The sequence below is a fragment of the Budorcas taxicolor genome, chromosome 16 (assembly GCF_023091745.1).
Source record: "Budorcas taxicolor isolate Tak-1 chromosome 16, Takin1.1, whole genome shotgun sequence".
NCBI lineage: Eukaryota > Metazoa > Chordata > Mammalia > Artiodactyla > Bovidae > Budorcas > Budorcas taxicolor.
In genome coordinates this window covers 71607745-71634785 of record NC_068925.1, presented here as the reverse complement: position 1 = coordinate 71634785, position 27041 = coordinate 71607745, and the positions used below count along the sequence as shown (strand labels likewise).

The 27041-nt window shown below is 40.1% G+C and overlaps 1 protein-coding gene across 1 annotated transcript; it reads left to right on the top strand.

The window, feature by feature from the left end:
• Positions 1-957: 957 nt before the first annotated feature.
• Positions 958-27041, top strand: FLVCR1 (FLVCR heme transporter 1). Its single transcript, XM_052654042.1, has 10 exons — positions 958-1698; positions 7649-7793; positions 13795-13935; positions 18943-19010; positions 19673-19776; positions 21420-21530; positions 22029-22134; positions 22351-22462; positions 26727-26794; positions 26967-27041. Exons 1-10 carry the CDS (start codon positions 958-960, stop codon positions 27039-27041), a joined length of 1671 nt encoding a protein of 556 aa, XP_052510002.1.

The following is a 27041-nucleotide window of genomic DNA, read 5'->3' as shown; positions in this document are numbered from 1 at the left end:
TATTCCCCAGGGTCCATGACGGTGTGAGGCACATTCCTTTCAAAGTAAGTCTGGTGCCTGGAAGCCAAAGAATGAGTTCAGTTGACTACTAACTTCAAGCGTGGGTGCACGGGAGACGGTTAAGCAACTGGGCCTGCTCAGACACAACACATCCCCAGGAAACCCCTATTTCACAAGGGCAGATTTCTGAAGAAATCTCTTTACTTGGAACAGAATGCTTTCTTGCGTTTTTCCAATGTCGAGATAGCACGAATTCATGAAACCTGGTCCAGTCTGCTCTACAGGCAGGGTCTGATATCGACAGACAGCTGCACTGGGCCAGGAGGCCAAGTTCGTCCTCTGCCAGTATCAGACTTGGCTCTAGGGGAGCCCCTGTAAGCGGAAAGACTGATGACCGCTTCTTCGTCTCTGCTCTGTTTCTCCTATCCCCTCGCTCCCCTCCCAAGCTACTCGATCCAAGGGTCACCTCTCGCCCGCCTGTCCGCCCATCCCCGAGTCTGAGGACTTCTGCCCACGGCATCCTTCCAAGGGGCGATCACCCAGCCGCGCGACCTCCAGCGTGGCCTTCCTCCTCCGCCACCCGGCAAAACGTGCCTCGCCCCGCCCCTCCGGACGCGCCCTGATTGGCTCCCGCCGGCGAGGGCGCCCGCTGATTGGCTCGCGGGCCACCGTGCGGTGACGCTGCGTTCACCTACCCGGCCTGGTACCCGTGGGGACGCCTGCCAGGGCCGCGCGTGGGGACCAGGACCTCGCCTGCTGACTGAGGCGGCGCGGCTTTGCGGCTCTCGGTTCACACCCAGGCTCCCCCGGCTGGGGAGACCGTCGCAGGAGCGCCGGGCCGAGGGGTAGGGGTTTTGGGGGGGTGGCGCCGGGAGGGCCTTGGGGCGCAAGCTGGGGGAAGCGTGTAGGGCTGGGAGGAGAGCGGGGGCGCCGGGCGGCTCCGGGTAGCCCGGGGACATGGCGCGGCCGGACGATGAGGAGGGGACCGCGGTGGCGAACGGACACCCGCCCGCGAACGGATACCTGCCGGTGCCGGGGGAGGCGCCGGCCGGAAAGGTGAGCGCGGAGACGCAGAACGGGCCCACGGCCGGCTGTCTGGCCTTGAACGGGGTTTCTCGGGACAGCCCCAAGGCCACCGCCTCGGGAACCCCGGACGGGCCGAAGACTCCGCTGGCCCCGGAGGAGGAGACCCAGGCCCGGCTGCTGCCCAAGGACCCGGGCGAGGAGACCCCGGGGGGCGAGGGCACGCTGGTGCCCCGGATCGCGCTCTCGCCGAGGCGCTTTGTGGTGCTGCTGACTTTCAGCGCCTACTCCCTGGTGAACGCCTTCCAGTGGATCCAGTACAGCATCATCACCAACGTCTTCGAGGGCTTCTACAGCGTCTCCTCGCTGCACATAGACTGGCTGTCCATGATGTACATGCTGGCCTACGTGCCCCTCATCTTCCCGGCCACCTGGCTGCTGGATACCAGAGGCCTGCGGCTCACCGCCCTGCTGGGCTCCGGCCTCAACTGCCTGGGCGCCTGGATCAAGTGCGGCAGCGTGCAGCAGCATCTCTTCTGGGTCACCATGCTGGGCCAGTGTCTGTGCTCCGTGGCCCAGGTGTTCATCCTCGGCTTGCCCTCCCACATCGCTTCAGTGTGGTTTGGGCCCAAGGAGGTGTCCACAGCTTGCGCCACCGCTGTGCTAGGGAATCAGGTAAGGACTGGGTGATAGGTGAAAATCGAATCCTGAAGGACCAGATAAAACGGTTTAGGCCGCGGGGTCTAGGAATATGGATGAACCCTTGGGAGGCATCCTATAAAGGAAGGAGAGATGAGTAGTCGCAAAATAGGAAGCAGTCTTGGATGAAAGAGGAGTTTTGGCTTATTTGTGGAAACAGAACTTTCAAACCCAGTTTTAAATGACCACCTTGTCATCTCTGAGAATTACCTATAGAGTAATTAATGGTATATGCCCATAAATGCATAACACTTGTGAGTGTAGCAGTGAATGAGACTAAGGTAGGTATTATTTTTGTCACCAGTGTATTCTTTGCAAAAGGAAGGTATTGGATTCAAAGAAGTTTGTTCTTAGTTTGAGTGGTCAATGTGAACAACTTCTGTTTGATTTTATGTATTAGCAGTCAGTGGAGTGCCTGGTACATAGCAGACGTTTATAAACGATTGCCAAAAGTTCTAGTGATAAGGACCTCACAGCATTACTGTGTCCAGTTACCAACTTTTAATGGTGAGAAAATGCAAGGCAAATCGCAGATCATGGAATCCATTGTAAAAAGGTGGGTTGTTTCGCCCAGTCTCCATTAAGGTGTTTGCTAGACTTTACCAACACCATAGTTTCAAATTCCATTAGCATTCCAGTTCCATTATTAGGTAAAATATGTGTGTGTGTGTGTGTGTGTGTGTGTGTGTGTGTGTGTGTGTGTGTGTGTGTGTGTGTGTGTGTGTGCGCGCACACATGTGTGTGTGTGTTATTTGCAAAATGGTCCTTTTAATATAATTTAAATTTTGCATATGGAGTTCTGTGATAGTTTATGTAAGTTATATTGAGTGTTCAGCTTGAGAAGAATCAAGTTAAAAAAGTATAACAAAAACATCGCCTCTCTCTATTCATATATCACTTCATGTAGCTCTGTAACCCACTCCAGTACTCTTGCCTGGAGAATCCCACGGACAGAGGAGCCTGGCAGGCTACAGTCTGTAGGGTTGCATGGAGTCGGGCACAACTGAAGTGACTAAGCAGCAGTAGCAGCTATGCAGCCAAAGAATGTTACTCTCTTCTGATCTGACACTTGCTTCAAGATCAGAGTAAAATCTATTTAAAATCCATGTAAAGAGAAACTCTACATGTGGGCCTACTGCTTTTATTTATTTCCTTTAAAAGTAGAGAAGAAGGGATAGTTTGAAATATAGTTGTCTATTCAAAATAATTTGTGACATATTTTAGTTGGTTGCTTCTGCATGTTTGGATAGGAACTGTTCTTTAAAATATTTTTCATTTACAAAATCATGTTCAAGATTAATACTTCATTGAGCATGATAGAAATATCAACTCCTTACCTATGGATTATCTATTTCATGAATAGTAAATAGAATGTTTTCTTACAGATAGATTTCCCTCTGACACTTAGCATCGCTCTGGGCCTTCCTCCTACATTCTCCCTAAGTGTTCTCATCCTTTCTTGTCTCTAGTAGCGGTGCACTTGCTCACGACCCCCAGCTATGCGTCTTTAGCCTGTTTTATAGAGTGATCATTCATAATAATATTCAACATTATTGAACATTCACAAAGCCTGGTACCATGCTAAGTACATTACACACACTGTATCATTTAATTTAATTTAATAAGATAGGAACTATTAGTCTTCTTCTTTTATGTATACAGAAGCAGAGACTTGAAGGGATAAAATTATTTTCCAGAAGCCACATACCTCATTAGTGGCAGCATTCACACTCAGGTCTGTCTGATTCCTGAATCCTGTTTTTTTCTATCCATCTACGGTACCAAGTCTCTAACCTGAGAGAAACCTGTTTTAAGAAAAAAAATTTTTTTTAATTTTTAATGTTTCAGCCAAATTGCACAGCTCATGGGATCATAGTTCCCCAACCAGAGATTGCCCCAGCAGTGAAAGCATGGAGACATAACACTGGGCCATCAGGGAATTCCCAAGAGAACCTTATTTATTTATTTGGCTAGTCTTAGCTCTGACATTTGGGATCTAGTTCCCCGACCAGGGATGGAACCTGCACCCTCTGTGTTGGAAGCTTGGAATCAACCACTGAACCACCAGGGACTTTGTAAAACATAGATCGGATCATGTCATAACTGTGCTTTGAATTCTCCAGTGATTTTCCGTGGTAATTAAAATCTAAATTCTTTACTCTGACAGTACTTTACTAATATGTTTTTGGTTGCTTAAACAACACTAAGCTTGCATTTTGCATAAGGGCCTTTGCAAAAACATTCTTTCTGCCTGGACGGTTCTTCCTCATAGGATCACATTGTTACAACCTTATTATCACTCTGCTCTCAGTTTAAATTCATTTTAAATATCATTCAGTGGCATTTCTTGAGGATCCCATTTAAAGTTGCCCAGTCAATCTATTATTAAACCGTTGTTCTTTAATCCTGTGTAGTGCTTATCAGTGTCTGATATGTTTATGAAAGTGTTAGTCGCTCGGTCACGTCCAACTCTTTGTGACTCTATGGACTGTAACCCGCCAGGCTCCTCTGTCCATGGAATTCTCCAGGTGAGAATACTGAAGTGGGTTGCCATTTCCTTCTCCATGGTATCTTCCTGACCCAGGGATCAAACCCAGATCTCCCGCACTGCAGGCAGATTCTTCACCATCTGGGCCATAGTAATTGTTAATTATTGCTCATCTCCCATCCCCACCATTAGAAGCTCGGTTTCATTAAGTAGGCACATAGTCTGAATGTACAGCATTTACTATAGTGCCTGGCACATTGTAGTTTCCCCATAAGAATTTATTCAATAAATTAATGAGCTTCAGACTCATATAGATACTGGTCAGCCAGATATTTCCACTTGACTCTCCCACATGACCCCACCAATCAAAATTTGCCTTGTCTTCTAGCTCATTGCTTTCCATTTCTATGGCCTCAGCTTAGCCTTGGCCACCTGCAGCTCTCGCCTAGAGCTTTGCTAACGGATTTTCCTATCTGCGCTCTTGCTTTCTTCCCTCTAATTCTCCACATGCATCCAGTGTGGTCTTTCTAATGTGCAAATCATCTGTCCTGGGCACTCGCTTCCCCCCCGCCCCGCCCTCCTTCATTGTCTTGCATTGCCCTTAGGGGAAGAAAGTCAAACTCTCTGAAGGACAAAGTGAGACTTCCTGCTCTGCCTTCTGCCAGTTGCTCACCATCAGCTGTCTGCAGCCCCTGTTTCTCACATCCACCCGCTTCCTTTGCTCTGAGGGAAGCTGTGCACTGCGTACAGTTTCTCAGGCTTCCCTGGTGGCTGAGACAGCAAAGAATGTGCTTGCAGTGCAGGAGACCTGGGTTCGATCAGTTTCTCACAAGGCCATGCTCTCTGTTTCCTGTGTACATGATGTCCTTGACTGGGAACATTTCTTGTTCAGTTGGCAAGCTCTAACTTCTTATCTGGATCTTTGCCCCTTCAGAAATTTTTCTGGAACCCCAAGTCTATATAAGATGTTCCTCCAAAGTACTCTATTAACTAAGGTGACCATATGTTCCAACTGGCCTAGAATCGTTCAGATGTACACCTGTTGTCCAGCGCAACTGCTCGTGGAGTCCCCTTCACTCCAACTAGTATTCTTGCTTGGATGATCAATTACACGATCCTCAGTCTTGACAGCCTCTCTCATCACAGTACTGTACTTAGGACACTCGTAATTACCCATTAAATTGTCTCTATCCAGCTTTTTATAGGGAGAAGTGAACTATTTGGTAAATGTTACTATCCCTGCCTCAGGCTCCTTTTTGAAACCTATCTTGGGCCCTTCCTTATCACGTCCAAAGAATCAGATCTCTCGCTCCATTGAAGCTCCTTTAATATCTCAGTTTTATTTCTCTTGTTGTGAGTTTCATCAGTTCGGTTCAGTTCAGTTCAGTTGCTAAGTCGTGTCCGACTCTGCGACCCCATGAATCGCAGCATGCCAGGTCTCCCTGTCCATCACCAACTCCCAGAGTTCACTCAGACTCATGTCCATCGAATCAGTGATGCCATCCGGCCATCTCATCCTCTGTCGTCCCCTTCTCCTCTTCCCCCCAATCTCTCCCAGCATCAGAGTCTTTTCCAATGAGTCAACTCTTCGCATGAGGTGGCCAAAGTACTGGAGTTTCAGCTTTAGCATCATTCCTTCCAAAGAAATCCCAGGGCTGATCTCCTTCAGAATGGACTGGTTGGATCTCCTTGCAGTCCAAGGGACTCTCAAGAGTCTTCTCCAACACCACAGTTCAAAAGCATCAATTCTTCGGCGCTCAGCCTTCTTCACAGTCCAACTCTCACATCCATACATAACCACTGGAAAAACCATAGCCTTGACTAGATGGACCTTTGTTGGCAAAGTAATGTCTCTGGTTTTGAATATGCTATCTAGGTTGGTCATAACTTTTCTTCCAAGGAGTAAGCGTCTTTTAATTTCATGGCTGCAGTCACCATCCGCAGTGATTTTGGAGCCCAAAAAATAAACTCTTGACACTGTTTCCACTGTTTCTCCATCTATTTGCCATGAAGTGATGGGACCAGATGCCATGATCTTCGTTTTCTGAATGTTGAGCTTTAAGCCAACTGTTTCACTCTCCTCTTTCACTTTCATCAAGAGGCTTTTTAGTTCCTCTTCACTTTCTGCTGTAAGGGTGGTGTCATCTACATATCTGAGGTTATTGATATTTCTCCCGGCAATCTTGATTCCAGCTTATATAGTCAGCCCAACTTTATTTTACTGAGGTGAAATTCACATAAAATTAATCACTTTAAGTGTACATGTCTGTGGCATTTAGTCCATTCACAATGTTGTACAACCATTGCCTCTAGTTCCCAAACATTTTCATCTGCCCTCAAAGAAGACCCAGTTCCACTAAGCAATCACTCCTCATTTCCCCCCTCTGTCTAGCCCCTGGCAACCACTAATCTCTTTTTCCCTATGGATTTCCCTAGTCTGGTATTTCATATAAATAAAAGCATGCAGTATGTGACCTTTTGTGTCTGGCTTCTTTTAGCATGTTTCCAAAGTTCATCCATGCCACAGCGTCTGTTGGTATTTCATTCTCAAAATAATATTTCATTGAATGATATACCACATTTTGTTTATTCGTTCATTGACGGACAGTTTGGTTGTTTCCACCTTTTGGCTATTGCAAATAGGACTGCTTTGGATATTCATGTGCAATATTCAACACCTGTTTTCAGTTTGGGGGGTATATACCTAAGAGAGGAATTACTAGGTTATATAGTAATTCTATGTTTAACTTTTTAAGGAACAGCCAAATTGTTTTCCTTGGTAACTACGCTGTTTACAATCTTACTAACATTGTACAAGAGTTCCAGTTTCTTCACATCATAACGTTTATTTTCTGTGTTTTTTTTTAATTATAGCCATTCTAGTGGGTATAGTTTTGATTTGTGTTTCCTCAATAACTAATAATATTGAGCATTTTTTCATGTGCTTGTTGGGCACTTGTATATCTTCTTTGGAGAAAAGTCTGTTCAGGTCCTTTGCCCATTTTTGAATTGGGATGTTTGTCTTTTTTGTTGTTGGGTTGTAAGAGTTCTCTATATGTTCTGCATAGTAGAGCCTTATCAAATATATGCTTTACAAATATTTTTCCCATTCTGTAGGTTGTCTTTTCTCAGCATTTTGTGTGTGCGTGCATGTGTATTTTTATTCTCTTTTCTGATTTAAGTAGCCAAAAGGTAAGGAGTGTATCTTACACAGCTTTATAGCAGCATCATTTGAGTGATTGGAGCTTAGTAAATGTTTATTGAATAGGGAAGACGTTTGTCAGTGATTTTCCTTCAATAGTAGAATGGTAAAAACACATTAGAACATGGTTCTTTAGAGCTTACGGAAGCACCTTACACATAGTAGTGTTTTTTTAATGTACTAATTACTTTTTTCTCTTATAATAGGAAGAATTAACAGAACTGTTTATTTTACAGCTTGGAACTGCAGTTGGCTTTTTGCTGCCACCAGTTTTAGTGCCCAACACACAGAATAACACACAACTGCTGGCTCGTAATATCAGCACCATGTTTTATGGAACATCAGCTGTCGCCACACTTTTATTTATTTTAACAGTAATTGGTAAGTGAGTTACTTTCCCTAAAGCTTAACTAGATAAGTGCATGACAAACATAGGAAAATAAAAATAACCGACCCTGAAAACTTGTACTGATGATACTCAAGTGCCGTTTGCCTATTGCATTCTCGCTGTTCACTTTCTTGATTAGATCATGAATGCTGCAACCCTAGGGATATGCTGTGGTCCATTACATCTGTCTTAATATTGTTCAGGGTTGGAAGACTAATTTCATCTCATTTATCTCCCTACTAATTTTTCTTTCCTGGTAACTGTTGGTTTCACGCATATTACCTGCCTTCTCTTTGCATATCCATCTACACGTTCTGCATCTTAGACACTAACCTCTCCAGGAACAAGTTCTTGTCATGCTTTGCAATGATGCGAATAGGCCGTCACCTTCCTTTGAATGATACATCCTTCCAGGGATCCCCAATTTAACAATTAACTGGATCTGACAATGTTGGCCAGAGAATGATCCTGGGCAGCAGCCAGCTGTTCAGCAGAATTTCAAACTGTGGCAACTGTCTGCTTGTTAGGCCACTCCAGCAGAGCTCTGTTGCCACCACTCGTCCCCGAGTCCTCACGTCCGGGCCTGTCTCTTGAAGCAGTCAGTCAGGATCAGCTGCAAGCAGCCATCATCAGTTTGGAAGACGGTTTGGGAAGGTCTGCTTTTTAAAGTTTGTTTTTCATGGGAAACAGTTTTGATTTCAGGGAAAAGAGTAGGTGAGGCTTACTTAGAGTAATACAGCTGCTAGCATGGCTTTTGGGCACTCAGTATATCTTAAATGGATTTGAAGAAGAAAGGAACCGTAAAGTTGAAAGGCTGTCTTTTAATCATTAAAACTTATAGTTAAATTTCATTTCAGCTGGAGTTTTAAATTTCATATATTGATTTTTACCATGGTTATAATAGTAATGAAAAATACAAGTTTTATGATCACCAGATTAAAAAATCCTCAGTTTTCAGAGGAAATTTGTGTTTCAATAGAGATCGCCTTTAGAGATGAACTGCTGGACCCAGGGAGAGGAAACTCAGCCCACACATTTAATTTCCCTTAAAATAATGAACGAAATATTCTCTTGGTATCATTTAAAGTATTCTGACATGTCTAGGCTACTATGGTTGGTTTTTATGTTCCAGTTAGGAAGTGGCATGTTTGCTCTGTGCTGACGACCGAAAAAGGACAAATTATGTCCTGTAGTCTTTTGGCAGTCTAACAAAATTTTAAAAGAAATCTATATTTTTTAAAAAACAAATACCTCTATCTACTTTTCTGGTATCCATATTTGGTTTGCTAGTTGAAACATGAAATATAGTTTATATACATTTTGCATAAATGGATCTTCCATTAGCAATAGGAATTATTAAAATATAAAATCCTTTTTGCTTGCTATGTATCTTTGCGTAAATTCTGGTTTTCCTTTTTTATTGTCTTCAATTAATTATCTCTTTGGAAGAAGTGAGAGTAATAGATTGTATATAAGATATCTCTAGATATAAAATCATATATATTACACACATGTATTTAAACATATATATATGAGATGCTACAAACGCAAGATTTTTATTTGTCAAAGGAATGGGACAAAAAATAATAATAGGTGTGACAATTGGCGTATCACCCTGTGTTACTTAAGAAATTAAAAGAGAGCTATTCATGTGTATAATTACTTATTTATATACTTATGGCTTATGAATAGACAGTGGAAATGGAAATGGGAAGGAAGAATGGAAAAAAAAAATGGAATGGAAATGTAATAGGAAAAAAAAGCTCATTGTCAAGTTTTGTTTGGTGACCTGTAATCTTATGATACTAAACATAGTATATAAAAGCAAGATAATATACAGTTGTGTTATGCAAGTGTAGTTTAAAATTGTGACATTTAAATTTAAAATGTAACTGTTTTCCTTATTAGTAAATAATTCCTGTTGAGGAAAATCTGGATTACTTTAAAAACCTCAGTTCAGTTCAGTTCAGTCGCTCAGTCGTGTCCGACTCTTTGCAGCCCCATGGATCACAGCACGCCAGGCCTCCCTGTCCATCAGCAACTCCCGGAGTTCACTCAGACTCAACATCCATCGAGTCCGTGATGCCATCCAGCCATCTCATCCTCTGTCGTCCCCTTCTCCTCCTGCCCCCAGTCCCTCCCAGCATCAGGGTCTTTTCCAGTGAGTCAACTCTTCGCATGAGGTGGCCAAAGTACTGGAGTTTCAGCTTCAGTATCAGTCCTTCCAAAGAACACCCAGGACTGATCTCCTTTAGAATGGACTGGTTGGATCTTCTTGCAGTCCAAGGGACTCTCAAGAGTCTTCTCCAATACCACAGTTTAAAAACCTACTTTCTTAAAATTCCTCAGTTATTGAGGCAATCCTATTTCCTTCTAAATTCTACCCATAAATACTTTGGAAACCAACCAAATCTTATAAAATAATTTAGTTTTGCTGATGCGTTTCAGTAATGTGATATATACCAAATTGGTATTGAGCATTCTTCCAAAAATACTAACTTGAGGATTCATGCCATGTGATCCTATTACCCTTTGCAAGTGTAATCCATCTAGCATTTCTAAAACTTGATCCCAACCTTCCACTGAATTTCATACTAATATCCCATTTTTATTGGGAGAACACTATTATAGTCTCTAACATTTGATTTATATGCCCTAAATATGTTTAAAAACATACTACACAGTATATTTCATTTAATCTTCACAGCCCTATAAGGGCAGCACTATATTATCATTTCTATTTTATAGATGAGGAAACTGGGGCACAGAATTTAAGTAAATTTAGCTTACCCATGATCACAGTTAGTAAATGCTAAAGACAAAAATTTGAGCCTAGGCAGTCTAATTCCATTAATAAAATGTTACTTATGCAAACATATCATTTTAATTTTTACTTAGTCCAGTTTTCAATTCAGATTCCTTTTGTGTAAGTGATAATGCTGTTCTATTTGGAAGTTGTTCTTATGCAGATCGGTAAACTGTATCACCTAAGTATTTCAGTTAAAATCCTTATCATCCTGACTCACTGAAATGAATAGATGACAGAAATCCAAAGTTAACGGCAGTCAAAATATTTACTATTAAAGTTTTAAAAAATTTAAAACAGATATGCCTAATTTTACTTTTTATTCTTACATTCAAGATATTTGTATATTGGTTGCTATTATAAACTTCTAATAGATATATATTTTATATAGTCTATCAGAATTTCAAGTCCTGAGAAAAGTCTCTGATTTTATTTTTAAAAATTATTTATTTATTTATTTATGGCCACACTGCACGGCATGTGGTATCTTAGTTCCCTGACCATTGCCCCCTGCAGTGGACGTGCCAAGTCCTAACCACTGGACTGCCAGGGAGTTCCCTGAAAATTCTGATTTTTAAAAATAAATATTCCTCAAAAGGACAGTGCTCAATAATTACAAAATTATTTTACATATTTTATATCATGTAATCCTCATACCAGCTTGTTGTTATCATCTCCATTTTATGGATGAGAAATCTATCTTAGCTGAGAAGCAGGAATTGATTTCTTCAGAGTCATATTGTAAGTTGAGGCAGAGCCAGGATTAAAACCTGTGTTTGTCTTATAATAAGTTAATATGTGTAATGTCTGCTTGAATCACACAGGAACAAATAATGAAATCAAAAGATAATATTATAATCTGATTTCAAAAAATAGAGGTGGTCCTAAATACAGGAGATCTGTTACTCATTCATCATAGGAGAAGTGTGAATGTGTTGCCCGAAAACCCTTTGGCTGCTTTCCATGCCTATTGCCAAGTGTGGAGAATAACAGTTTTATTAGTTAATTATTTTATTTGTACAACTTTTTGGTGGGGAGAAAGTAGAAGTCTGTTTTTCAAAGGAGAAAGAAAAAAGAGCAATGCAGTGTAAAAAGGGTGACAGATCAGTGGTTTTTTGATTCTTCTTTTTCTTCATAGACTGAAGCCTGACTTTACTATATTGCGTTGCTAGTAGATAAAGGCTTGATTTTGTCTAGGAGAGCAGCTAACTTCCTGAAACTAAGAGATAGCCCTTGTGTTGCGAAAACAAGTCTGATGGAATTATTGACTACCAGAACTTGTTTTCATTTTGCATTTGAGTTCAAATCTGAGCCATTTAGACTTATTCTACCACAGTAAATAAAAAATCTTAGAGACTTAAGACTCACTGAACACCCATGACTACATCATAAGCATAGCTTTTACATTCTGAAATGTTAAACTGTGTGAGTTCTGTTTTACCACTATTAATAAAAAGAGATATCTCCTGTCTTAACTAGGATGCAAAGAGTCTTTCAGGAAAGGACAACAGACGTCCTCAACAGTGCAAGGAGCAGATAGGATGAAAGGAAGAGGAGGGATTGCAACCACTTAAACGCTTTATGTCTACCAGTCCTCCAATGTAAAGATATTAAAAAGTAAATATTTATGAGTTATGTCAACTCTTGAATCAGTTGTAAGACCTATAATAATAGAAGTCTTTTAGCTTGATGTTTTCTTTGTATCATAATCCATGGTTTGATGAGCAAAGAACTGTAATTTTTAAATTTTTTAGCAGCAGATAGAGAATTAAAATATTGTATATAAGTTTAAAAACAGTTTCTTTCTCTTGCAGTAATTTTCAAACCTGGCTGGTTGTGGAGTTTTGTGGTTAGTACAGATTCTAAGGTTCTGTTTTAGACGTCCGGATTCATTGAGCCTTAGGTAGACTCTCAGAATCTGTATTTTTAAAAATTTCCACGTGATTACAATCGACAGCCAGGTCCATCAGATCTAGCCCACTGTCAAACTGCAAAGCAGGCCTTCTTTGTTGGAAGAAAGAAATAGCCACTATTTAAAGAGAAAGAGGAAGTTCTAATATTTTAGAAAATATTACTTTGTTCTCAATCCATCAGTGGCATCTAAGATGAAAAAGTTCTAGAACTCTTCTGTATAACATTATACCTGTAGTTAACAATACTTATTATACACTTAAAAGTTTGCTAAGAGGGCAGATTTCAAGTTCAATATTCTGTATCAGTAAAAAATATACCAGAGGCAAGTAACATTGGTGGAAATTGAGACATGATTATGTGAAAACTATATAACTATGTTGATGCCTGCCAACATCATTGAGTGCCAACATCAGACCATTTTAGATTCAGTGAAATACAGCATTTCCCATCTATTTTAATTTAAAATTTTGAGTCAATACCCAAACTAGATTTTAATTTCTGCTGTACCATTCTTAGCAGATCAGCTCTTCTAGCAAAAAGTCTTGATTCCCAGCTAGCGAAACCCTACAGAAATCTCTCCTTTGCCATCTGTTGCAGGAAGTTGGTAGATCCTCCGTTGCTCAGCAAAAGAGCAGTCTCTAAATGTCTGGCTGAGAAGGTTGTGTGATATTAACTCCATAGAAATGAGCAGTACTAGAACTTAAGATCTCAGAAACCATGTATCATACTTTTATGTCTCTCAGCTCTACCCCTGGATTTTCCATATGCAGCCAAGGTGGGTCAGCAAGCAGGACCTAGCTCTGCTCTGAATCCTCTTGGACCCTTTCAGTTCTAGAAATGATAAACTTTGTATCAGGTTGCAGGAGAAAAGAGGTACTAACTCAAGCCAGTCCTCTAAAAGTTCAATAAGGTATTGGCTTACTCATATCTAACCTTATCTCTAATTACAAATTGAACCAAATTTAGAAATAGAATACCTAACATAGTAAAAATTAATCTTGCTTAACTAAAACTGGAATAATCCCTGGGCAAAGTTTAACGTAGTATTATTGATGATTTTGTAGTTCAGTTATGTGAATTGGCCAAATCTCTGAGTTTTAGTCAGTCTCAGAGGGTTGAGATGATAATACCAAACTATTCTTCACTTAGAAATTAGTGAAAATGAAAAGCCTTACCACAAAAGACTTTTACTACCTCTTTAAACTTAAACTAAATTTAGTCTGCTTACTAAGGAAGACACATATATTGAATTTCCTTTTCATGTATGTTGCCAGCATTCAAAGAAAAACCTCAATATCCACCAAGCCAAGCTCAAGCAGTTCTCCAAGACAGTCCACCTGGAGAGTACTCCTATGTGAAATCAATAAGGAACCTATTTAAAAACATTCCTTTTGTCCTTTTATTGATCAGTTATGGTAAGTGGTTTTCTTTTATTTTTGTTGATGTCTGTGTAAACCTTTGAGCATTGCAGATTCTTTTCCTTTAGTGGTTTGAGTTTTAATTAATGAGATAATGAAATAGGTTTATTAACTCTATAATAATAGCATAGTCATAAACTTAAATTTTGAACTGAAAGCAAAAACTTCAGAATGAGCTTTTTAACATGTTTTTAAAACAACAAAAACAAGCTATAGCTATTAAAGACAGAAGCACTTTTCTTCTTTCATGATTTCTTCCAGGCTATTTTTAGGTCCTTAATGAATTACAGTTCTGACTGCCAGAAGGAAAATGTTGTCAATAATTCCTATCTTTGACCTTATGCAAGCTGTCATCTAACTGGAGTATTCTATCAGAATCTCATCCTTCTGGATCTTTCAGCGTAGCAGACAGATATTCCTCCTAACACTGTAGCTTTGACTGTAGGCACCAACACATTTGTTCTAACTGTTTATTCTTTATTTCTTATATTAACACTGTTCGTTAGCCAGTACCCCCTATTTCTCTCTTACTTGCCTTCAGATGTCACCGTGATTGTCTTTATATTTTCAGGTGTGGGGGGTGCACTAGAGGACAGTTCACCCAGAAGCCGAGGAGGAAGCATTTGACAGAGTACAGTACCCATAGGTTAAAGACTCTTAGCCATCTGTGAGAAAAATAAAACTTTCTGAACCTGACCAAGTTTATCTACAAAAACCCTGTAGCAAACATCTTTCCAAAGACAGAAGCTCAGAAGCATTACCCTTGAGAATCAATAAGAAGTATCTCTTAGAACAAGGATGCTTATTGTCACCACTTCTGCTCAGCATCCAATTGAAAGTCCTGGCAGGTCCAATAATGCAGGAAAAATTAAAAGTACATGAATTGGAAAGAAAAAAGATGCTTTATTCACAGATAACATGGCTATGTATATCAGAGGTCAGCAGACTGTCTTATGAGCCAAATCTGGCCATTGCCTATTTTTATAAATAACATTTTATTTACTTACATTTTTCTACTGTGGCTGCTTTTGAACTACGAGAGCAGCACCAAGTAGCCACATCAGAGACTGTACAGCCTGCAAAGCTAAAAGCATTTACTATCTGTCCTGTTACAGAAAATGTTTGCTAACCCATGGTCTACAAACGAATGCAAGAGAACATACATTCTCTGTTAGAATTAACAATGTTAAATACCTAACAATGTGAAAATATCAACTGCATTCCTATAAAAAGATGACTTTTTATAACAGTGGCCAGAAGTATAAGATGCCTGGGAATAAATCTACTCAAAAGAACTTCATGGAAATCAACTACACTAGCGCTCACACTCAGTCACTCAGTCGTGTCCGACTCTGCGACCCCATGGACTGTAGTCCGCCAGGCTCCTCCGTCCATAGGCAAGAATCCTGGAGTGGGTTGCCATGCTCTCCAGAGGATCTTCCCAACCCAGGGATCGAACCTGAGTTTCCTGCGTCTCCTGCATTGGCAGGTGGGTTCTTTACCAGTGAGCCACCTGGGAAGCCCCCAAATCAGCTATACTTAAAAGAAGAACTTTATAAATCATAAAACACTGAAAGATGTAAGTGAAGGACTAAATTAAGTGGAGGGATATACCATGTTTATGGAGGACTCAACATTGTAATAATGCCAGTTAGCCTTACAGGACCACTGTGTTAACAAATGCCAGTTGTAGATTTGGGTTGATGGAAAGGTCAGACACATACAGAGCCTCTGGAAACTGAACAGAGTTTACTTGTTGAAGGTGTTAGCAAGAATGAGTTGGGAAGCACTGTAGAGAGTTCAAATATTCCAGAGAACAGTTGGAGAAGCTTGTTGACTTGATGTTCATCGCCAAAGGGGTCGTAATGTCCAAATGAGTAAGGGTCATATCCCACCTTTTAGAAGTGTACTTGTCTGCTCCACCCATGCCTAGTATTATGTAGAAAAGATGGGGCAGACTTGCACAGGGGATAGTTTGGCTAGGCACCACACTCCTAGGACAGGCTTTCAGCGGCCAAAACTCAAGAAACCAAAAAGACTGAGAAACTTTTTTTTTTGGTGTTAGTGCTCTTTGGAGAAACTTACCATCACTTATATCTCAACTGTAGCTACTTGCTGTCTGAAACTCAGACAAATGTCTCACTCTAGATTCAGGTAGCAATACTCGTTGCTACTGTAATTCTTTATCCAGACTCTGGCTGTTCTCGCTGAGTCTGAAGGAGGAGTGAGACCACCACAGGGTACAGTGCGGTAGAGTACACTCAAGCCTCCGCACAGGGCTCTTTTGCTTTCCTTGGCCTCCTCAGCCTAACCTGACTGGGTCTCTGTGTATTCCTGAACTCAATGGGAAGTGAGTAACAAAGGCTTGCTACCCAGGGGTTTCTGATAAGATCTCTGGACATAGCCTCATCTAGCAATCTCCAGCTTAAAACAGGGTTTGTAATGGAACTTGGCTAATTGTAAGGTTCTAGTGAAAGAAGTAAGGGCCAAGAGCAACAAAGATAGTTTTGATAAAGATTAAGGTGAGGAACTAATTCTCAAATATCAAGGTTTTAGAGCTGTGGTAATGAGATGCCATGTATTAGTAAGGGATAGACTGTTAGTTAGACAGTCAGTCGCAAAGAGTTGGACACGACTGAGTGACTGAATTGAACTGAGACAGATCACTGGAACACAATAGAGAACCCAGGGGCCTACCCCTGTGTATCAGTTGGCATAGGCTAGGTTAGCAATGAAACCCCACCAAAAAAAATCTTAATGGCCAACCACATCAAATGGCACAGCCTGCCGATGCCGCATGTCCACTGTGAACAGACAGCAAATGACTCGGAGATCCAGGCTGATCTCAAAACATGCTTCCATGATTACTAAGAAAAGGAGAACCAGCACCTTTGTTCGCTTTTATAGTCGTATGTCCATGCCACCAAGTGTCCATGCCTGCGAGAGGAAAAACTAGAATATTTGCAAGCAACAGAAGATCCCCTGGAGAAGGAAACGGCAGTCTACTCCAATATTCTTGCCTGGGAAATCCCATGGACAGTGGAGCCTGGCAGGCTATAGTCTATGGGCTGTAGGCTATAGTCATGGGGTCACAAAAGAGTCAGACACAACTTAGCAACTGAACAACAACAACATGATGACTAGAACATTATGCATATATGAAAATTTGATATTTGTAGAAGAGAAACTACATAGTAAATTGTCCCGGGACAATCGATTATCCATAGAGGAGACATAATGTGAAGTTAGAACATGAATTGTGGATTAAAGACCAAAGGGTAAAAATCAGAACTTTAATTTTTGGTTTTTATATTTTTTGGCTGTGAGGGCTGGCAGGTGGGATCTTAGTTCCCTAAACCAGTTTCCAAACCCACTCCTGCAGTCAAAGTGCAGAGTCTTAAACCCAGGGAAGTCTCCAGAACTTTCATGTTTTAGAGGCAAATATAGGAAACCATCTTTATTATTCTTAACAGAATTTTCTGATACAAAAAAAAAAGCCCTAAATTAAAAGACTGATAAATATGATTAAATTAAACTAACGATATTTTGTAGAAAGACATGACATAAACCATGAGAAAATGTCTGCAATGCATGTAACCAGCAAAGGCTTTGGACCTACAATATAAAATTGACTCCTGCTAATTACTAAGAAAAGAGCAAACTGTCCAGGAAAATCAGAGGCATTTATATGTGTGTGTGTGTGTATGTTGCTCATATATGATGCTCAGCCTTACTAGGAATCAAGGAAATGCAAATCAAAACCAGAGTGAGATACAATATCACACACATTTAAATTGGCAAAAAAATTTTTTTTTTAAATCTGATGAAGACAAGTTTATCGAGAACGTAGAGTAAAGGAACTCTGTTGGTAGTATAAACTGGTACAACCAGTTTGAAGAGCAATTGGGCTGTATCCAGAAAGTAGAAGTTTTACTAGATTTTTGCTTAGAGAAACCCTTATATACATAAGAACAAAAGCAATATTTATTGCAATATTGTTTTAAATAGTGAAAAACTGGAAAAAGCCTTAAAGTACCTATTGACTTAGGACAAGAGATAGTTAAAGTGAAGTATATTGGCATGGTGGACTATTAGAAACCAGAGAAAACTGATGAGGGAGAACTAAAATATCCATGGATAAACCTCAAAACCATGATACTGAGTGATAAGAGCAGATTGCAGATGGACAATGCCATATTATTCATATAAAATTTAGATACAGGCAGAATGATTCTGTTGTTTATTGATACACATATGTTGTAATATCTGCAGTGATAAATATGAAGGTCAGGGTAGGGATTACCTCTGAGGAAGAATAGGATTAAGGAAGATCTGAAAAAATGAACCTGAAGCAAAGATAGCAAAATGTTAACGTTTGTAAGAGAGTGATGAGTAAGGGTATTTGTTACAGTCTCTGTACTATTTTGTGTGCTTGAACTATTTAATAATAGAAAAATAAGAAGCTGAAGTTTCAGCTAGGTTAAGAGACTTAAAGTGATACAACATATATGAAGAAACTCCATTATTCAAACCTAGTCATATGCTTCCTGATAACCATCTGTTTTTAACTTTCCCTTCTAAAGTATTCTTTAATTGACATTGTCTTCCTCATTTCCTTGTGCGTCTTTGACGCAGGGGCCAGATGGCTGCAACAGGGGTTCTGTCTTAATGCTTTAGCATTCATGAACTTGCCTAGGTGCTCAGGAAGCAATCAGTTGCTTGATTGCTGTTACACAGTGTTATGCATGGGACTGTGGTTTCTGGCCCGTATGTCTGAACCTAAATAATGGTAAGTGATGTAATGACAGAATTCGACAGTCGTCATCTCTCCTGAGTTTAGGTGTTAACGTCGATCAGTCTACGTCTTGAAAGGGAATAGCGAGAGGTCTCAGTTTTTTCTGTCAACTAAGAAGACATTGTATTTTCACAATTGTCACAGGGTGCCCCATATCACTTTATAAACTAGTACATGGCACATTGATAGTTTTCTCTTTATTATTGTAGGTATCATGACTGGAGCATTTTATTCAGTCTCAACATTATTAAATCAAATGATACTGACACATTATGAGGTAAGCTTCTGCCAGTACTGTGTTCCATGACTGGCCGAGAACTTTTCTTCAGCAATATAATTCCTGTGAACATGATCATAAGACTAAAGATGTATGACATTGTTGCTATAAAAGATTTCATACTTGTTTCAGTTATGTTTAATTCAACTTATAAAACAAGTTAGAAAGCAGAAGTCATTATTGTTTTGACAATACCTCTGTCTTTTTCTTTATTCTTTTTTAAAGGGATAGTGTGACTGGTTATATGAGACAAGACCAAAAAAATGTAAAAGAAACCAACACAAATATAAAGAAGTAAATATCCAGCCCTGATCTCTCTTTCCTTTTGAAAAGAGAAAGCAGTTATATGTAAAAGCTATCAGATTAATTTTCTTTTCAGACACCTATAAATTACTTAAGAATTCTAACAAAAATCATTGTTCTTCTAACCATGGAGGATCAAGAAAAATTTCCTTTTTGATTTCTCCCATATGTCAGGTTTTGTTTTGTTTTGCTTTAATGTAGAATGTCCATTCACCCTAATACAGGTACTGAATTCTTCATGTTATATTGTATGCTTAATTGTATCTGCTTATTTCCATTGACATGAGAAGGCATAGGAATGTGAAGGATCTTTTTGAATTTGAGGTGTCTGATCAACTTCTTTTGAAAAAAATTTTAAGGGAGAAGAAGTGAATGCTGGAAGAATTGGGCTAACACTAGTATTAGCTGGAATGGTGGGATCTATTCTTTGTGGCTTATGGCTGGATTATACCAAAACATACAAGTAAGTGAAGCAGGCAAATGTATGGTCTACAACCTAAGGTATTTTGGTTTTAAAGGAACCTTTACTTTTCATTCTAAGAAACTTAAAAAGTGTTATTTTTACTAAAAAACTTGCATTCTAGACACTCTTAGGTTCCCTTCCCTTCTGAATGCTTCAGTGCTCTCTCTGTTATCTTATTGGTCATGTTTATTCCAACTTGAGAATGTGGATACCTTATGAACTCTCCTCTCTTCTAATAGTACTCGATGTATACCACTCCAGAATAGATCAGTTCTATTCTAAAAGGAGCCCTTCCTGAGAAACATTTGACTTTTGATAGAGACTTTTACATTGCTATTTTCTCATGTTGTGAACTTAGAAACAAATAAAAAGTTTTTTCCTATCAAAAAATTATTGGTGAGCATAAGGCATTTTAATAAAAAGTTTTTGGCTAAAATGCCCTAAAACTGTAATAACGCTTGACTATAATACTGTAATAGATAATATGAAGATTCTATATTAATTGTGTATCTATATGGAACCAGAAAAATGCTAATACAAAAGAAAAAGTGAGTAATACCAACTGGGAGACTGAGAAAGGGGCTTTCCGAGGCAGCATCTTTTGCACTGGGCCTTAAAAGAACAGCCACTTCTAAAAAAAAAAGTAGAAGAATAGCTGCATTTCTTAATAGACAGAAATTTCTCATGTGTTTGGGAAAAATGAATGAATGGAACTGTGAATGAATGAAGTAATGGAACTGTGTCCTCTACACCTTTCAAGGCCTAAGATATATTTGATATATCTGATATGTTTGATATTTGGTAACATTATCTAAGCCCTTTCAAAGTACCTCTGATCTTAAAATGCTCCAAATAATTCTCACATGATTTAAAACAGCACTTATTGGGGCTTCATTGTAATGTAATGGTAGCTTAGAATGAAACCCATTAAATTTGTAGATGAAGAGAGTATGTGTAAAGGATTTATATTTATCAATAGTCTTTGGTCCGTTTTATAATTAGGAAACGGATTGGCATACAGATGTGCTTTGTTGCCCTGGCTTTCTTCTCAGGGTAACTGCCATTCATTCCCCAAGCTCTCGTCATTTGCATCATTCTTAGCTAAGAATCGTGGGAAGCAGTATTTGATCCCTGTCCTTAGGACCTTTGCAGTCTAATTGGGAAAAATTAAGGTGTTCATGGATGTAAAGTTCAATAATCATATAACAGACTAAAATAGATGTCAAGTGTCTATCATGTACATAGAAAATGATCAGGGAGTATGAAAAAAAAAGGAGAATCTTGTAAGCTGCAGTGGTTAGGAAAAGTATTATGGAAGAGGCAGAATTTGATCTGAATCTTGAAATACAGATAGGGAACCGTCCGTATCCCATTTGGTGCCATAAAAATGATTTTTATCCTTTTGGGTATTCCTTTGTCTGAGCATTGGACTTTTGTTGTCAGCTGCAAACTGAAACTTTTGAAATTTCAATTTAGTCTTTCAAGTCCATGCCTGGTGGAACCATTTTCCATAGATAAGAAAGGGTAAGTCTTGAAATCTGAAGAATTTATTACCGTATGGACAGAGCAGAATTAGCCACATGACTTTTATATGCCTAAGAAAATCTGACAAAACACTAACAATTCTGTTGTTTTTGTTTTAGACATACTACTCTGACTGTTTACATTCTGTCTTTTGTTGGAATGGTTATCTTTACTTTCACACTGAACCTTGGACACATTATCGTCGTGTTTGTCACTGGAGGGTTGCTTGGGTAAGCATCGCACGTGTTAAAAGGAATTATAGTGTGCTGTTAGAATTCTGAAGTATTACTGCTGTGGCTTTCATTTTTTAGATTTCATCCAAAAGTCCTTTAATATTTTAAACTTTAAAAAAGATCCCTCTTGTGCACACAAATGTATAATTCAAAATTATTTTTTGCGATGCTGTCGGTGAAAAATGGATGAGCCTTACTTAACCTGAAGTCTCTTTACTTGGCTGGAAAGACAGCTGACTTAGAAAACTAGGAGTATATTTTTCTCTGGAAAGAAGTTAGAAATTGTTTTGCTTCCTAGTTCATGGTTTTGCTTCGCAGTTCCCCTGTCCTCGGGTTAATTGGTGAATCATAACAGTGCCTTCCTTTCACACACCAACCTCAAAGCTTTCGCTTATTTGATAATTATAGCAAGTCTGAGAAGTAAAGCAGTTGCATCGACAGGTAATATCGTCCTTCCAATGATTTCTTCTGTGATTTTGAATTTATTTCCTGTAGTTTCTTCATGACTGGTTACCTCCCATTGGGCTTCGAATTTGCTGTTGAAATCACTTACCCTGAGTCTGAAGGGACATCATCCGGTCTTCTTAATGCCGCTGCACAGGTGAACCTCTGATTTCTCGTAAATCTGAGACCGTCAGTTTACCAAATATTCTAATGAATAATGAATTTGGCTGTAGCTTTTGTTTTTAAAAATTCCACCTTTCAATGCATGTTTCTAGAAGCCAAATCATATGAATAAAATAGTTAAGTTTGGGGGAAATACTATAATTGTTTTTAAAAGCAGTCTTAATAAAATATTTCTCTTATTTTATTTTAGATATTTGGAATCTTATTCACATTGGCTCAAGGAAAGCTTACATTAGCATATGGTCCTAGAACAGGGAACATTTTCCTCTGTGTCTGGATGTTTGTAGGCATCATTTTAACAGGTAAAGTAGGGTGTATGCCTGCCGGAAGTACTAGTGCCACACTGTTTGTATATTTAATTTCCATTTCTGTTGCTTCTCAAAGCTTGGCAGAACTCAAGAGAAAAATAAAAGGCAGGATATTGTTTGCCTTCAGGAATATGAATCTGTGGATTCATTTTTGAGGTTTCAAATTCAATACAGTTACCATGCTTGGAAAACAAAACCGTTGTAACAAGTGTTAGTAAAGACTTGGAATGGACAGAACTGGCCTCAGGTTCAGATTCTGCTGCTCGTTAGCTGTGTGACTTTAGACAAGTTACTCAACCTCTCTCATTCTCCTTTTCTCATTTATATTAACAGGATATTAAAAGCCTGCTTTTAGGGCTTGCTATGAGGACTAACTGAGATGGTTGATGAGAAGCTCCTGGCAGGGCCTGGCACCTACGGCCTGCCTAATCACGCAGGCTGCTATCTCAGCCCAGTCTCCCTGGGCTCAGCCCCACCTCCCCACACGTGCTCCCCCTGGGGTCCACCCCTGGTTGGGGAACTAAGATTTGACAAGCCAAGGGGCGTGGCCCAAAGAAACAGAAGTGAGATTAATATCCAGTAGTGCTTCCAGGCCTGTGTTGGCCTCTACTGTTATTTTACGTTGTTAGTTTCTTTCTGCATTCCTTGTCTACATGAGAGACAGAAGCCATGGAAACTCAGAGAGGGTTTTTTTTTTTTTTTTTTTTGATCTGCTATAACTTTTGAGGGCTTCCCTGGTGGCTCAGAGGTTAAAGCCTCTGCCTGCAATGCGGGAGACCTGGGTTCGATCCCTGGGTTGGGAAGATCCCCTGGAGAAGGAAATGGCAACCCACTCTAGTATTCTTGCCTGGAGAATCCCATGGACAGAGGAGCCTGGTGGGCTACAGTCCACGGGCTCGAAAAGAGTCGGACACAACTGAGCGACTTCACTCACTCACTCTGCTATAACTTAATTCAAGGATAAAATCTAACAGAAAGATGTGAATCAAGGCTTCTTTTTATATTTGTTGAACACCTGGTCATCCTTTTTGAAACCCCCAGAATGAGCTCTTAGCAGTGATAAGCACTTACTTTGGGAATATACAGCCACTTAAGGTCACTGTCATTTATTCATTACACTCAGAGGGACTGAGTGCGCTGTTTCCTCAAAGGAAAAATCCTGCCAAGGAAGCGTTTCCCCCCATTCTCTTCAGTTAGTTAGTTGGTTAGAAATGAAACACATAAAAGTGAATGTTTTGTGACTGAACGTATGTAATGTAGTACATAAACTGCCTTAACTACTGATCTGTCATAAGTAATTCCATATTGCTTCTCAGTTTCCAGGAGAGTAACACATAGGCATCAAATAGAGTATTACTGTTGCACCAAAAAAGGGAACAGTTTTGTGTTCTCTATTCTCTTTATCTTATAGTAAGATTCATAAATGTTAATTCAAACAGGTCAAGTACAGAAAGTTAAGAAGTGTAAAAAAAAGATCTTTAAAATCAGTTTTGCATTGACAGTTTTATCATTTAAAAATGCTAATTAATGTTTCTCATGTGTTAAGTGTTTTACTAGAGGGAGTATGATGGATTTGTATCCAGTAGTCATTTGTACAGACAGAGGAAAGAGGGCTGAGAGATTGCTGAGGTGTGCTGAAGGTGATACCTTTTCTTTTTTACATTTTTTTCCTGAGATTTGTTGGCAGGTCTTATTTTAACAGAGGAATTACCATTTAAATGCAGTGCATTCTGCTTTTCTAGGGTTGATTGTTCTCTGTGAAGCAGTGTGCATACATATCCACTCCTTAGCCCATTTATGCACATTGAAATAAAATGTTTCTAAACACGTCATAGTGTTTCTCAATCCTTTGGTTAATATTAATAGTAGAGAGTTTACCCCTGTAAATATTAATGGTAGAGAGTTTACCCCTGTAAAAAAATAAAATGAGTAGCATCTTTGATATAGTGGACTTGTAGAACAGTGTCAGGCAGACCAATTGATGTCAGTCACTGGTGCAGTTTAGAGAGTGATTTATTTATTTATTTTTGGCTGCACCAAATCTTCATTGCTGTGCACAGGCTTTCTCTAGTTGTAGCAAACTGGAGGCAACTCTGTGTTGTGGTGTGCGAGCTTCTCGTTGTGGTGGCTTCTCATTGCAGAGCATGGGCTCTAGGGTACGCGGGCTTCAGTGGTTGCGGCGCGTAGCTCAGTAGTTGCGGTGCCTAGCTAGGCAGTGGCGGTGCCTAACTCAGCAGTTGCATCTCATGGGCTCTGGAGCACAGGCTTGGTAGTCGTGGTGCATGGGCTTAGTTGCTCTGCAGCATGTGAGATCCTCCCAAATCAGGGATGGAATCCATGTCTCCTGCATTGACAGGCGGATTCTTACCCACTGGACCACCAGGGAAGCCCAAGAGGAGGTTTTAATATCAAGCTGCTTGTAATTGGGAGCTCATTACATCACCAGTTTCTTTAAAATCATTTAAATGCAGTCAGAAAGGCCATTTTACATATATCCAAGTATGTTTGTGTAAATTATCTGAATTTCCAAAATGTTGCTATCAGTAACAGAATTCTAAGGGGTAGTGTGAATTTCTGAAGAAGCAGTAGTCTAACTTTTAAGACTGATTTTACTTTCACCTTTCATTTCGACTTTGCTCTATGACCAGTTAGATTATTTAACACCCACCAATTTGTCCCTGTTCTTATTTTACACTCTTTGTGTAGTCTGTGGCTTTAACTGCCACATTAACACTAGTAACTTTCAAACCTGTACCTCCAGACCCTGACCTCTTTTACATTTCAGACCAATGTGTCTAGTCATATATTTATCCTTGGACCTGAATGTTCCATGGAATTTTATACTTGACCTTACCGTCTGGTAAGAACAGAACTTACCCTCTTCCCACCACACCTGTCCTTTTTGTATTTTCAGTTTCAATAAGTAGGACCAGAGAAAGTGCAAGTGTTAGTCACTGTCATGTCTGATTCTTTATGACCCCATGGACTGTAGCCTATACCAGGCTTCTCTGTTCATGGGATTCCCCAGGCAGGAATACTGGAGTGGGTTGCCATTCCCTTCTCCAGGAGATCTTTCCCACCCAAGAATCGAACCTGGGTCTCCAGCCTTGGCAGACAGATTCTCCACAGTCTGAGCTACCAGGAAAGCCACCGTTCATTCAGTTGCCCAAGCAAGTCGCCCGCTTCCCCCTTCCCAACCCCCATGTTTCGTATCCTTTCAAACCGCTGAGGCTTACCAGTTCGATTCTAAACTATCTGAGTTCTGTCCCTGTGTCACCATTTCTCACATGTTCAGGCCTTACCAGCTCCAGCAGGATGAGAGCCTCTTGACCAGCTTTGCTGCCTCTAGCCTTGTTGCCGATCACACCCCTCCACACACACACACACACACACACACACACACACAGCTGCCAGACTGAGCTCCTCCCCAGTCACTCACGGTGTCCCCCGTCTCCCTCTTGGACCTGATGCTCCACCCATCGCAGACCACCACGGGTGCCGAGAGTAGACTCCACTCTTCCCGTCCTGATCTCTTGGCGTGTACTGGCTTCCGCATGCCTGGAATGCCTTCCGCTCTCCTCTTAGCTGCTTGACAAGTTCCCACTTATTTTTTCAAGCTTCAGTTCAAACGTGTCTCCTCTGATAAGCCTTTCCTTATTTCCTTCGGCTGCCACAGACATTTTCTCCATGCTTCCACTGTATCCTGTCCCTGCCTGCATTACTGGAGTTGTTATACAATGTTAAAATTGTTTGCATGTCAGTGTTTCCCATAGATTGTTGTTGTTTAGTCACTCAGTTGTATCTGACTTGTTTCAACCCCATGGACTGTAGCCCACCAGGGTCTGCTGTCATGGGATTTCCCAGGCAAGAATACCCGAATGGGTGCCATCCCCTTCTCCAGGGGATCTTTCCGACCCAGTGATCAAACCCATGTCTCCTGATTGCAGGCAGATTCTTTACCATCTGGGCCACCAGAGAAGCCCTTCCCTAGACTAGAGGGTCCTTTAGGGAAAGAACTGCACTTTTCATCTTTGTGTCTTAGTTCTTAGCATCCTGCATTTATTCACTAATAAATGACTAGCTAATTAAGTTAGTGACTTAGGTAGTGTTCTTTTTTCAGGCTACAAGAATGTTATGGGATATTATGGTACTATAGTGTGCTACATTTGACAATATCAAAAAAAATTTTACACTGCTTAGAAAAAAGTATATTTATACATACTGTGTGGTAACTTCATTGATCCTTCTCTGTTTGCAGCATTAATCAAGTCCGATCTGAAAAGACACAATATAAATAAAGGAATTACAAATGGCGATATTAAAGCTGTAAGTAGTGAATATTTTTATGATTATACTATTGAGAAATGTGCATAGAGTAAGTGTAAACCCATCTATGTAATCAGCTTGTTTTTTAATTCCTGAGTCAACTGTGGATCTGTCATGATGACATACGCCAGATACGTAATGTAAATTTTTTATCTTCTTATTCTTTCTACAGATACCAGTTGATAGCCCCACAGATCAAGAGTCAAAAACTATCCTGATGTCCGAACAGTCAGAGTCAGCAATTTGA